At 32.1% G+C, this 15,811-nt stretch overlaps 1 protein-coding gene across 1 annotated transcript in view; it reads right to left on the bottom strand.

The window, feature by feature from the left end:
- Positions 1–15,811, bottom strand: part of LOC149897567 (uncharacterized) — an 85,791-nt gene that overhangs the window by 11,832 nt on the left and 58,148 nt on the right. The window contains exon 3 of the mRNA XM_090116362.1: positions 3,146–3,243. Within this exon, the coding sequence (XP_089972488.1) occupies positions 3,146–3,243 (98 nt within the window). The remainder of the gene's footprint in view (positions 1–3,145; positions 3,244–15,811) is intronic.

Below are 15,811 nucleotides of genomic sequence, written 5' to 3'. Positions count from 1 at the left end.
AAAACTCGCATGGGTAGGTGAACGAAGTGCCTTAAACTACCTAACTAGGTCTGCAAACTGTAAACTATCCATACCCAAGCACCACTCAGCTGCATTCAAGGGTAGCTTTCGATACAATGCCACTAAGTGTTGGAACAACATCCCACCACCATTAACCAGTTTGACAAATATTAATAATTTTCGTTTTCAATACCGGAAACATATTTTAAAATCCTGTTCTAACACTTAGTGCATTTGTATCGAATTACACATTAAATATCTATTTTATATCATAATATTATATACGCATTTATTCTCTGCCTATCTATCGTTATAATTATTATTAACATTGTATACATAATTTCATTTTATTTATTTACATTATATACATAATTACATACTGATATTATATATATATTATATCTATCATATTAATAGAAATATATCCTTCACATAATATACTCATGTTAAATTTTCATTACATGTAATTCTAGACTGAAACTCCAATAGTCACTTGGGGTCACTGAAAATCAGTGGTGGTAAGGTATTAATCACCTTGCCATCTTAAACTGAGTTGGCTCCATTTGTCAGGTCACTCACTGCCACATTACCTACTGTTTCTTAGGAATAAGCTTCTTCTTATTCTTATTATTTTTCTTTTATTTGTTTTTCCTTTGTAAATCAATTTGTAATCATGATGTGATTCTGACAATAAATGTGTTTATTATTATTATTATTATGTTTCTCTCCATAATACACGGGTATCACCAGAAGGAAGATACCCGGTCCTTTGGGAGGCTTACGTGGGGACACAGGTCCAACACGCAGAGGCCCTTTAGAGAATTTTAATGTGTTTTGGGACACCAGCCGCAGCCTGCCCATGACTGCACTATAGAGATACAGCCCTGGGCAGTCCGCGGCCAATATAGGACTATTGCAAAATATGGGAATTACGAATCTAGGCTATGGAAAGGAGGTGTTCGGTGGATCGGTAGGTTGGGTCTATGGGGACTATGGACGTCTGCCTTTTCAATATCAAAAATTGAAAAATATGGCAGACGGTGACTCGCCAGTTCGGTCGATGGGCTCCCAAAAAGGTTACCGATAATGGCAACAAGGGGGCAACATCAGCTGAACGGCTAGGGGTGTAGAGAGGTGCGGCACCGGTTTCACCATCGCGGGCCCGCGGGCCCGGAGCGGGTTTCCCCGCTATTACGCCATTAGACACTTCCACCCCCGAGCATATAGCTCTGGCGGCTCCACTCTGGACGGCCAACAAAGGCAAGCCAGAGGTGGGGGATACTGAACCTCGTCATTGTTCACTCCGAACTGCCACTGGGACAGTCCGGAGGTGAGGACAGGGACCTCCCCCGGGAGCACTCGGTTCCCGCGGGGTCGCTACTCCCCGACACCTCGCCACAAGGTGCCCTGCGGGGTGACTGACTGCACGGCTGGGATATCTATTGTAGATATGCCAACCGGGGGCGATGGGGTCGTCACATCCCTACGCCTTTATTATTATTATTATTATAATCGCCTAAATGGCGGCAAACATCAACGATCATTTGTTGAACCAACGCTGCCCATTGTGAAGATGGCCCATCAGGAGGTTTCTAGTAAGTTTAGCGTTAGCTACTATTAAGTATTCTGCGGTAAGAGTCTATATAGTTACACAATCACTAAAATAGACTAATGATAAATAAAGGACGTTTTTATCAGGAAGATATGGCTCTGTAGCAGTAAGGCAATTCAATAACAGCATGATATCTTTCTTCTCTTTTTAATGTGTTTCCTGTAAATATGCAGCATGTATTTTCTACATGGAATACAAGTACCACATCTATTCTTAATATTATTAAGCTGAAGAGTTTGTTTGTTTGTTTGTTTGTTTGAACGCGCTAATCTTTCGGTGTTAGATAGCCCACTCATCGAGGAAGGCTATATTACTTATATCATCACGCTAAGACCAACAGGAGCGGAGCAATGCGGGTGAAACCGCAGAGCGCAGCTAGTATGACATAGAAATCCAGAATAATCTACAGAACCACGTGCAAATGGAGGTAAAGTATAAAATAGCATAAATCATATATACGGTCGTTGGCTAGGCTAACCGCTGAGAGGAAAACAAACAGCTGGGCATGTAGCGTAATGTACGAGAGTGGGCGGATTGTTAACTATGAAAACTGTGTTAATGGCTGAATAAGTGTATAAGCTTTCAGATTATTAGTATTTCCTTCTAGCTAACTGTGTATGATAAATGTTATATTGATTAAAAAATAATAAGTATATAAGTTTATGTAAAGGGAACAGCAGTCTATGAAAAGTATATGAAAGGTAAGATGAAAGGATGTTAGAGCAGTTTGTTCTTGATCTATTCAATGTATAAAAGTAGAAAGATGTCCAACCATCATTGTAAGTATTCCATGAAAAAGTATAACATGAGTACGACGTACTATTTAATATTTGTAAATATTTCTTTCGCAATTGAGCGAAAAGCATAACAAAAAATACAAACGTGAATTATTATGCTTACACGATTCTTCGAATTTTCATTTAAATAACAATGTAATGTAGAAAGTACATGGTTATAAGACAAACTCAACTCAAATTAAAAAAATGGCTTTTGGATTAAATATATTACAAGTGCTAGTGTAAAAATATAAATGTAATACATATATGTAGAGATGCAAATAAAAGCAATATTAAATAAAGAAGTCTGCAATCAACCGCAAATGTTAAACAAAAGAAAACAATATAAAAATAGTGCTAAGAAATTCTTACATCTGAACACAAAGACTACAAGAAAATCTATTGACCTCCTCTTTAATGTTAGTTCGTCGCTTGTAACGCCATTTTATAGAGTTAAAACAGTTTTATTACATTACATTTGTCATAAGTTTATTTTAAATAATACGTTCTAATTTCTAAGCGTTAATGCGTAATAACAATAGCTTTTTCTAACTTATATGAATAAATATTTTTGATTTTGTTTTTTGATGTTGAACTTACAATCAATACAATACATTAAATAAACATAAGTATTTATGCCTAAGTACCTATATGAATCAATTTCACAAACTTGCTGTGGAATCGAGCCAGCTAGTATTTATATAAAAACAGCTTTGTATTAAAATAAATGCAAAAAAAAATATTTCAAGACACTCACTTTGGGATGGTCTCTGACGGGTACGACCACACGCACGCACACCTTCACCGGCTTGTCGCGTGTGATGTCCAGCATCCTTCTTTCGCCGCGCCATTCACCTGTGAAAAAAAAGATTAGATATTGCATAAAATGGTAATAGGGTACGTTTATAAATTATTTGTCTTTAAATAATTATCCAGAGAAGTGGGTATATTAAAAGAAATAAAGTAATGAAAGAAGAAATACGTTAAATTTTAAGGAAAATTCGTAGACAGGTTAATAATTAATGATCAATAATAGAAAACATGAACTCTTTTTTGTCAAACATCATGTTTAAGAACTCATTAGTGAAAAAAAAAACACCATTCAGCCTATTGAGCCTTAATTGAGCCTAATACCCGTTTGACAGCAGTCATTTTTCCCGCCTACATCAAACACCTCTCTTGGTAAATTAATTTTTCAACGCGTCCCAAAGCACATAAAATGCGACGTAACAACATCCGCGGTTCTGGATTTATGAAATTCTGAAACCTGTTTAATATTAATCTTTGTTTGTAGCGGATTTGTGGCGGTATTAATTTAAAAATCAGGTAGATTCGTGCGTTATTTCATAAAGCTTATAGTGTTTTTATAATACATCCATTGTGTTATTTTAAAAATTCCAATTTTGCGTTATTTTTTCACTTATTATCTATACTTTAATATTATAAAGCTGAAGAGTTTGTTTGTTTGTTTGAAGGCGCTCCCGATCTCACGAAATACTGGTCCGAATTGAAAAATTATTTCGGTGTTAGATAGCCCATTTATCGAGGAAGGCTATAGGCTATATATAATCACGCTAAGACCAACAGGAGCGGAGCAATGCGGGTGAAACCGCGGAGCGCAGCTAGTATTCACAATAAAACACAGTTCTATCAAAATTTTTGACCACCAAGAAAGGTCGAATAGCAAAATAATTTTATAACCAGCAATAGCAAGGGTAAATAAAAATTTATAACTCGAACTTTATGATTCTAAGCTTCAGTAATTACCGTCGTATAATATAATTCCAATTCATATTATATCACATCATTATAGAAACATGAACACAACGGATTTTTATACGGTTTGTTTTAATAGCTAGAGTGGTTCAAGAAGAAGGTTTAATAATATACATAATAATTTGTAAATTTTAAGAACGTTTCGCAATAGATTTTAAATTATTATTGTAAATATTATGAATTAAATTATGAATTAAAAACAATTTGGACGAAGCTAGCAAAGCCAGTTTCAAAGCTAGTTTGTTCATAAAACAGCGATTATTTCGAATGCAAATAACCCAAAGCATGTATCAAATTAATGGGTATTTGTGTAAATCGAAGAATTAGTAAAACTGGCTCACTGAACGCAATTAGCCCGAACCGCGAATTCCTCGAGGGAATGCTAAGCTAGTTGTACATTAATCACTAAAATTGATAGTATTGCTCAATGTAGATATAGAGAGTAAAGAGGGACTAATAATTTATATCGATTGATTTGGTTAATGATTCATATAATGAATAAGGAAGGGTACACATTTTGGTTATTACGTGAATTATATCTATAGCAACACATATATCCATCGCCGTCATCTGGTTGAATCTGCTATTTGATTGAATAACTAGCACATTCATAGGACTCCGGACTGCGACATTTCTAAGCCTGACTTTTCTGAAATGGTATTCTAATCATTGGCAAAATTATAAGAGAAAGTCAAGTCAAGAGAAATTTTACCATAAATAAATTTCCATACACATTTACCATAAATAATTTGATAACATGGACTTCTTTGACATGTTAGTATCAATATTAATGATCAAATTTGCCAAGTGGCAGATTGCTTCGAACGCTACTTGCAATCAAAACCAAAATTGGAACCAATATTTAGGCAGATGAAACAAACGTAGGTCGAAACAAGACTATTTGATGGACATCGTCTTGTGTCCGGTCCCCAAGTCTACTCAAATAGCAGATCGGTTACACAATCAAATATTTAGGCCTCTTTTGTAGGTATAAGTTAGAAACGTCAGCGGAGAGATATGGTAGAACATTTTCTAGAGAATTTGTAAATAGGCAACAGGCAATTTGTAAGTGTAGGTCAGGGATGTTAGCGGATAGATATTATAGAACAATTTCTAGATATACATGCAATAGGCGACGGTTTTGTCAAGAACGTCAGCGGAGATATATGAACATGTTCGATATAATAGGCGATGTTATTCTATCTAAACTAACACTAGAAAGAGGTAGTGAATTTATGAGTTTGTGGCTTTGTAGGAATCTCTGGAGCTACTGAATCTATTGCAAATTTATTTTACCAATAGAAAGCCACGTTATATATGAGTGACATAGGCAATATTTCATTTTGTTTCCAGCCCGAACAACTTGGGTGGAACCGGGACGAGCAGCTAGTTATTTATGTATTTCGTACCTACACAACAGGCAGCAAATCTACGTGCCCATGACAACATATTATTTTGCTGTTACCTAATTCTTTAAATTCTAAATGGAAAATATAATTTTATCCTTATTAAGAATTGTAATTATTGTGCCTACGGGTTTTAAAATTGTGTGTGCTCCATTTTGGATATATATTTGCAAACAGATTATAAATATGTCTTCTAAGATTAAAGTTAAATTACAGATTATTTTTCCTTTTTATTAAACTTGCCTATGAAATATTCACATTCCACAAAGTCCTAACTAAATTGGGCGGCAATTCTGTTTGACATTTGAAATCAGCACAGATAACATAACTCACAGATAAAATAGGATAATTCGAATCAAGCGGGGTTAGCTCTGAATACTTCTTCACCACAGAGGTTTATCTAGTTTCAAACTTGTTGGGAAATTTAATCAAACGATACACGCAGGGATTAACTTTCCGTGGATTTGTATTGAGTTGGCCAAATATGTTTAGAAGTAAACAAATTTATCAAACTTATTGGTCCTACGGAATATGTGACGATAAATCCTATTATTGGTTCGTTGAATGATAAGTGCTTTCAATTTACGCGTCTGTATGACGCCTGAAATTACCATTTTTATAGGAATAACTTTTTTATATTTTATAATTATTATAATTAAGGCCGATTTTTCAATGCTTGGATAAAACTTATCCGTCCAATAAAGTATTACACAATAATATTAAAATGCCATGTAAACTGTCAAATACGGGCAATTAGAATACGTTTTTAAAATGGTAGTTTTATACATTATTCGACGAATAAGTTTTATCCAACCATTAAAAATCGGCCCTTAATCGAATAAAGTTTTATTTTACTGGTGGTTGTTTTAGTTGACATCCGTACTGGTATTAGTAACTTTGAATAGCATTTTCGTCAATACAATTTTTGTTTATTTTGTATTATATTTAGGTCTATTTTAAGGTAGAGGTATCTGTACTTAATACAAACGTAAACGAAATGGCGTGTCTCAGTGTAACAATATCAGTATGATCTTATATATCGCTGTCCTAGTTCAACAGTAAGATATCTTAAAAAAAAACAAAATTGAGATAAGTTTTGTTTCATGTGAAAAATTCGCTCTTCTGTCTGGTTCAAAACTCAGATATTTGTAAAACGCAACCAAAGTGCCCAAATTTAAATGTCTCACTGGCATATTTTTAACGACCTTTAGTTCAAGAATCTGACATCTTAAGATATCTTACAAAGTCAGGAAGATTTTTACTTTTCTTTTATCTACACAGAGACATCTTCAAATGTCCTTATATGGAATTATAAAAACATTTCTATGTTGAGACATCTAACTGCCAAAAAAAATTAAAATCAGCCAAAAAAACTGGTAAACCTTATACAGTCAATGAAATAGGTTACCAACAGATTTATGACTGGAAAAAACTGTCTAAAATGGTGAAAAATTTCAACTTAGACGAAAATGGTCAAAAAATTGTATGGGGTGACATCAAATGTATCCAAGTAAAAATATACCGGCCGAATTGATAACCTCGTCCTTTTTTTTGAAGGCGGTTAAAAAAAGAAGATCCATACAAATTTGGCTACAAAATCTTCGCTTCACAAAGTCGCTTTCTCTGTCCCTATCTCCCTTTGTATGCTTAAATCTTTAAAAGTTAAAACTACGCAACGGATTTTTATGCGGTTTTTTTTAATAGATAGAGTGATTCAAGAGGAAGGTTTTAGTATATAATTTATTAGGTTTTAGACAAAGCGGGCGAAGCCGCGGGCGGTAAGCTAGTAATAGTTAAACTGACTTGTGCAAAAATAATAATAAGATTTTAACTTATAATATGAGACTGATTTGTGCAATTAAGATACTAGGTATAATAAATAATACATTACAAGCAAACTATTTCTCAGTTTTTAATTAATTTTCCTATCCCGTTACCAAACATTTCCGCGGATTTAGTCGGACAACTTACATTCTCAAATATCGATGTACTATAATACTGAGATATCTTAAAATTGTGTCGATCTCAGTGGATTTTCCATAAATTTGGAAGCTTGGTTGGATAAATCTTTAGTATTTCTTAAACAAAACAAAAAACAATAACTCTATGAGTTACAATATAAACTTAATTTTTAATAAACCATTTTAGAGACAACATTAAAAATACAAAACATGTTTTATTTAGTCTGAGTTCAATATAAGGTTATCTTACTATTAAAAGCCTTAAAACTAATATTCAAATTATTTTATTAATATTGAAATATAAATAACTCCATAACACATTAAACCAAACTATAGTTTTAAAAAATCAACCACATTTCAATTAACAACGAGTGAATTAATGACACTAAAATCATAAAAGTATGAATAACTCAAAACATACTTTGTTCAAAATATCTTACTGTTGAACTAGGGCAGCGATATTATGTTCATTGTCAGCCATTAAATCTATTGGAAACCTGCTTGCACTACTTGTAAGGTATACCTGATATAACAGATGTAACTCTCAAATGGTGCAATAAACATAAGATTTGTTCTGTATACTTATCCTTTGGGAATAGTCAGACTTCGCTTCAGTATCTGATAATAAGAAAATATCTGTTTCTGGAAATATAATACATATTAAGATTTTAATTTTATTATAAAATATATTTTATTATATAAATTATGTTCTTTCAATCTTTACCTACGTTTATTTCAACATGGAAATTGCTTTGAATAGAATAGAATAGAATAGAATAGAAACACATTTATTCCCAAAAAAATGATACAGTACATTAGATACAGAAAATACTTATAACTTAAAAAACAAGGTATAACTGGGTAAAACAATATATTGTGTAGACGTAATAATATTATATTATATCTGTATCACCTCAGGGAAAAGGATTACTGACTCAGCATGAATGTTACAGCTGAGGCTGTAACGCTTTGAATACCTAACGTTGATTTTTTTCAGGAATTTAGTAGGCCTAAATCAAGTATCAGTTTCTAGAGCTTTTGCAAATTACTTTCGTAAATTAATCCCTCTATAATTTTCACTAATGTCAATGAATATGTATGTAATGTTAATTTTGCTGTTGTAGCAGGATGTATATTGTGTAACGAACAAATGCTTATTTATTTAAATAGGTCCGAGAAATCTTCTTTATGTAATTATTTCTAAGTATTTACATAAATGTTGTTATTACCAACTTCTTCCAAAAACACTAACAGTTATAATGAGATAAATTCACGTCAAAGTTTACAAAACTTGCGGGGCGTACACACAGGAAGCCATTTAAGCCGAGTGGCCACAACGTTGTAACTAGTTAGTACTAGTTACCGCCAGTTGGAGCCGGTTCAAACTGGACAAAGTTGGTACAAGTTGATGTATGCACGCCTTTATACTCGATTCGTGGATCTGCTTACTGATTATTGGCGAGCGTAGTTTTAAGTTTTTAAATGAATCTCTTGTGAGTGAAGTTAAATTCAATTGGACTTTCTGTAGAGGAAAGGAAATCTTTTCTTTTCAACATTGATGATAATTAGAATCTGGTCAAATATACGTACGAACTCTATTATTATCTGGATTATTAGCTGGATTCTTGAAGGATCCTGTAGAATATTTTAGGCTGATGATGAATGAAAGCAGGCGAGTTGTTCACAAAGTGCGATTGATAGTGATATTATTTATTTATTTATAATAAGGCACCTTACACCTAGTGATCCAATTTTAAAAATAGTTTGGAAAATCCAAAAGTGCACGCCTCATAAATTTTTTTTAATACTTAATTATTTATTAATTATTATTTTTGTTTATTTAATAACAATTAAACCACATCGAATCAGACCCTGAAAAATGAAAGGGTTCTATTCCTGAGCATACTCAAGCGTAAGAGAAAAAAAAAGACTCGATTAGTAAAGTATTTCGGTCGCTATCGTGTTAACAAGAAAATCCTCCGCACATACAGACACACGGACGTCCAAGACAACAAAAATGACATCAAAAATATCATGAATGTTAAAAATAGTGCTTTTTCTTAATATGTGTGTGTATGTATTATCTTACAAGTGCAATGTATGATACATAAAGACTTCGCAAAAATTCACTTTTAAATAAAAACAGACCAAAGTTTCCCCAGAATTTTATTGCACATTCGAAATGAAATACAAAATGAACGCGTCAGCGATTCTTGTAATGGAAAACTTTAATGAAAATTGAAATCAGATTTTATAAACGGTATTTATAACCATTTTTATGCTAAAATAACGGGTTTTAAGATGTATTTCAAATAAATATTTATTTAATATACCTCCTAGCTACCCTGGCAAACGTGATTCTACCATATTGTTCCTTTTACGTTTTTTTCTCTCCATTTCTTTCCTTGTAACAAAAACTTAAAAAAAAATTAAGTCGAATTGGTCGAGCAGTTCTCGAGTTTCGCTGAGCAAACATAGCATCTAAATTTATAGTATTATAATATACAATTTCTAATTTCTTCCCAGCAATTTATTTATTTTAACTTAAAAAATGGTCTCAAAAATAAATTGAAATAACGCCTCCAAGGTCCAGATGACAATTTAGATAAATTATGCGAGACCGCCAGTCGAAATTGTGATTAATGGACCCCAAAAATATGTCTTAAGGAAACCGTTTTTCATCAACTAAACCTTTTATAATAAAACGCACGGGTTGACCTTTTTGCTCTGATTTAAAAGCAAACGAGCAGACGTGCCAAATTATGGTAAGCATTGTGGATTATAATTCACTACGCGTATACTGCGGTTTCAATCGGAATTGTAAGTAAAGAAAAATAAATGGTGAGTACTTCGCTATAAGTTGACATTTGACATCTACGAACGCATAGAACCTGCGAAGGAAGGTGGAATAAAAGCGAGTAAACTCAACCTATAAAAATGTGTTAAAACAGTCTCATATTATGTTCTTTACAGGTAAGTAGGGAAGCCTTCTGCGAGACATTTATTTTTCTTCGTCCTGTCTCCGAATCGTCAAACGTACAAACTTGATTTTAATTATATCAAAAGTTTGCTACATTCAACTGCACTTATATGTACAGAAAACAGAAGACAATTCGTTTTACAATTTTCCACACGATTCATTGAAATAGCTCAGTGTAATGGAACGATGGTATCGAGAATCTGATCGCCAAGAAGTTGGACCTACTCCAAATTATCCAATAGCATTTATTACTTATTTGTAACTGAAACTCGATAACGCTTTTCCTTTAAATTCTTTGAGGCTATTCTTCTTTTGTGGACTTTACGGTTGTGTTAGACTTTCTTTGTCGATTTTTAGAGGCAGCAATGCTATAAGTACAATACAGTAATTGAAAAGTGGTGACTTTTAATGGTTATAACACGTATATAAACTAAGAATGCCTTTTACACTTCTTAAATATCAGGTATTTTTTTCAGCATGGGCATACAAAAAGTAATACATATATTTAATAAGGGATATCCTTTAAGTATAATATTCAATTTCTAATAGGTTTTTGGAAACCTAAAGTCTAATAAGGAATTATTTTCTTTTTTAAACAAAACTTAACATTAACATAACTCGTAGTAATCCAAAATAAGATGAAGTATTAGTTAGTTATATAAAGAAAGGAATGCTTCTTATTTTAAATGATCAGCAATAACAGCAACAAATAGTATCAAGACAGCTACTAAAAATGCAATACTACAATATCTATCTGGATTGCAACTCCAAACTATGACATGACTATCTCATGCTTCTTCTTCAGTCTTATCATTTCATTGTCAGTTCTAAGTCCGTGTTAAATTACTCTAGATTCCGGCAAAACATTAGGCAAGGTTCTGTCTTTAACCGACTTCAAAAAAAAGGAGGAGGTTATCAATTCGGCCGGTATGTTTTTTTTTTATGTATGTACACCGATTACTCCGTGGTTTCTGAACCGATTTACGTGATTCTTTTTTTGTTCGATGCGGGATGGTGTTGAATTGGTCCCATAAAAATTTTATTCGGATAGGCCCAGTAGTTTTTATTTTATGAGCATTTTTGTCTGTATTTGTAAATGTTGCAAGTGCAAGTTTGAAGTCGGTTGTTTTTAACGCAGTTATTTATTTAGACAATACTAACAAACTTCCTCTTATCTGTCTTGTCTAAGGGACTTGGGATTTCAGTATTCAAATTTACGCGGATCTTCATGGACTCGAACCTAGAGTACTGCCAATTTATGGCGCTTCTATTTGAATATCAAATTCAAAAGCTGTCAAGTTAAGGTTGGAAAATATTAGCGGGTTCTGTAGATTTATGGTATACTAGATTTCCGCCCGTGGCTTCGCCCGCGTTTTCAAAGGAAAACCCGCATAGTTCCCGTTCCCGTGGGATTTCCGGGATAAAACCTATTCTATGTGTTAATCCAAGTTACCCTCTATATGTGTGCTAAATTTCATTGTAATCGGTTCAGTAGTTTTTACGTGAAAGAGTAACAAACATCCATACATCCATACATCCTTACATCCATACTTACAAACTTTCGCCTTTATAATAGTATTAAGATGCTATTATTGTAAACAATGAGTGAGGATGGATGTTTGTTGTTTAACGCAAGCTGATGGTTTAACGTAGATTAAAATTTAGGACATGTTTTTGGCAAGTCTGATTTTTGTTTCTAACAAACACTTCAATGAGTAATGAATTTGGAGCGTCGAAATTTTATTATTTATTGTTACTTAGGAAATCAAACGTTGTAAAGTATATAATACTTAAATTATTTTAAGTTATGAAGTAAAAGTAATATTAATAAGTATTATTATAATAAATTATTTGATTCTTAAATATTTCTTATTAACAAATCTGTTCATTACAGGCTGTTGACTCCACTTATTAAAATTGAATTATATTCATATATTAATTAACTTATCCCACTAAATATAAGTTACATATAACATATATTATGTAGGCTCTATTAACCTATTGTTGTTTTCAAGGCAAATTCTCGAGCTAATCCTGTCACACGACAACAGAACCCTAAAACAGACTAGCAAATAGATCCTAGCGAATAGATATTTGCACAAAGCTGATCTCCCAGCAGGCTTTAAAATAAGCCCGGAGTCACATTTTAAAATCGCAGTTGCACTTTTTATTTCTAACGCGTTGTAGCGTGAAGATTGGATAGCGAAAAAAATGTTTCATCGCATTTGTATTTATGAAGTGTATACTGTACACGATAGTGCATTCGTTTGTCGTTTTAGTTATTTTATTCGTGTGTACGAATTGGTAAATGCGATAAGTTGAACAGTACGGTCTGTGAGGCTCTGTAATTAGAGCTTCTGAAATTAAAGAGCAAAGGATGTATAGATGCGTATGATAGACACAGACAATGGTACGGAGGTATGAAACGTAACAAAATAGTAAGTATATACTAATTACGGGCTTACATATTAATTAAGTACTTAATATCCTTTTGTATTTTACAGTGTGTCGATTGTTAAATTTTATAATTAAAACTAGCTGGTGCGTTGTGCGCGGGCTGCAAGCAGCCCGCGAGCTTCCGTGTGCTCCAAGAGTTTTAACAAACGATGTTGTTTTTTTTATCTATAATTATTCTAGCTATCATCAGCTCTTGGACTATAGCAATATAATTTCTAATTTTTATTTTGTCAGAAAAAAAAGTCCAAGACAACACTTACTCAATTAAACAAACAAGTACTTAATCGCAATTCATCGTTTCATAATCATAAAAAAAAATATATAACTATATAGGGTATATTATGACAAAAAACGCTAAGAGATCATTGATGTAAAAAAAATACACCGAAATTGTATGTTTTTTCTATTATAATCATTATACAATTATACATGTTTCAACAACAAAATGTAATTGGCAATGTAATTTGTGTATTTTTGTTGTATGTACATACTTATAGTTGTACCAACTAAAAAGAAAATAGCAACCTGACACATTTTTTAACTTAAATATATGTAATACCTGTATATTTATACTGTGTTACATCAATCTTTAATATTGTTATTATGATAATATATTATATATTGAAGAATAATAATTGAAAAAATAATGTTTAAAAATCTTACACCACCATACTTCATAATTTGATCGATATTCATTAATCATAATATATGTACCTACTATGTACTACCCTATTTTTCTTATTTAATTAAAAGTATAAAAAAGCGAAATATAAGAAAAAATAAATAAATCAATGTTCAGTTTTCGAGCAGCCTAGTCTTTAAATATATTAAACATTATAATACAAAATTTAAACATCACTAATTTCTCTTTCAGTTTTGAAACGACTTCGATAATATAGAAAGTGATTGTTTTTAACAGAAGCAATAATGAAAATAGAAGATTGAAATTATTTAATGAATAAAACCGGCCAAGTGCGAGTCGGGCTCGCGCACAAAGGGTTCCGTAGCAGCAAATATAATAAATTACAGTTAAATCAACCTATCTCAAAAACTATAAGAGATACTTTGATCAAACCAAAAATCGTTGAAAGAGTTAATTAGCATGCATCACCTCTATTTTTTTTAGAATTTTATACCCCGTAGTTATAAAAATAGAGGGGGGGGGACATACTTTTTACGACTTTGAGAGCTGATATCTCAAAAACCGTTCACTTTAAGAAAAATGTTTTTTAGAAAACTTTATATCATTTTAAAAGACCTTTCCATTGATACCCCACACGGGTATGTACATCGAAAAAAAAAATTTCATCCCTCAGTTACATGTATGGGGGGCCCCACCCCCAATTCTTTTTTTTACTATTTAGTGTCATATTTTTGTAGCGGTTCATACAACACATATTCCCATCAAATTTCATCACTGTAGTACTTATAGTTTCCGAGTAAATCGGCTGTGACAGACGGACAGACGGACAGACGGACAGACGGACATGACGAAACTATAAGGGTTCCGTTTTTGCCATTTTGGCTACGGAACCCTAAAAAGTGATCTCGGCAAAACGTGTTTTTAAAAGATACAATACAAAATTAGATACCTAAATAATGTGTTTTAATTTCATTGAACATATTCATATACCTACAAATAATGATTACCTCTTGTCTTGTTTAAAAACTAACAAAAAACTGAATTATATAAACAAGTACTCCTGTGGAGTGTAACTGATATTAAAATTAAATGTTAAGTAGGTAGGTAGTTCGTTATGTAAAACCTCGAAATAATAGTTTGTTATCGTTATTTTTTCTTATCTAGTTACATTAAATTGACTTTGTTGATTTTTAATTGAAGTTGTATTCTCAATATTTCTAGTCCCTTAGGTATTTTAGTAATTTAGCTGCAAGCCAATAGGTAATTTAAATAGTAGTTAGGACCATTAATATTACTTAGTTAAAAATCTTAAAATTTTCATTTGTCAATATCATTCATCAGTGTTTTTTCTATCATTTATCAGTGTTTTTTAATTCTATCATTTTATAATCCTCGTAGTGCCTTTTTTAATTTATGTACCTACTGAATTAGGTGTTAGGAAGATATACCTAAGTTTATTATAAAAAAATAAAAATATAGTTATTTATATCAGTTCCATCTGTCGGTTTGCAATGATTAATTTGTTAAGTTCTTCATACACTGTTTATTGAATCGAACATGTGAATAATGATTTTAGTAGTTCATTTCTATGTGTTTCTATGGCATACTTAGATCATTAAGTAAATGGCATAAGAAAAAGCTAATTTTAAGTAGGTAATAAGTACTAAACATTGTCTTGTGTGATATAGATGATAGGCAATTTATCTAATCAAAACTTTAATTATTTCAATAATAAAACAGCTATCTTCATAGATTATTTACATATTATATCAAAATTTAGTTTCATAAAATCAATAATAATTATTTTTGAATTGCGAATAAAACAACAATAATTGAAACTAAAATGGTTTTATTAACATGACTATATTATTCAACTAATGGTAACAGTAATACATTTTTTCATACAACTTAAATAAAATCTATACATAAAAAAAACGTACGAAAATACACTTGAATATTTTTTGGGTGCGATTTACAAAATAATAATCGAAGCAAAAAATATGCTACCCCGGGCTAGACGTAAACAGTAGTGCATGGATAAACTTAAAATTTTGAATAAATATTATAAAAACAGGTCGGATCAACATATTAAAGGCTAAACATATAATATAACATCTTGCTAAGACCAATAGGAGCGTAACAATGCGGATAAAGCCACGGAGCACGATGGTGGTCTGTTTCGTGCTTTCACGTGTTTCTT

Source organism: Colias eurytheme, chromosome 25 (assembly GCF_061535395.1).
Source record: "Colias eurytheme isolate Ceu_HAF_F1 chromosome 25, ilColEury1 Martin Lab GWU primary, whole genome shotgun sequence".
NCBI classification, from domain to species: domain Eukaryota; kingdom Metazoa; phylum Arthropoda; class Insecta; order Lepidoptera; family Pieridae; genus Colias; species Colias eurytheme.
This window is presented reverse-complemented; position numbering and strand designations above follow the sequence as displayed.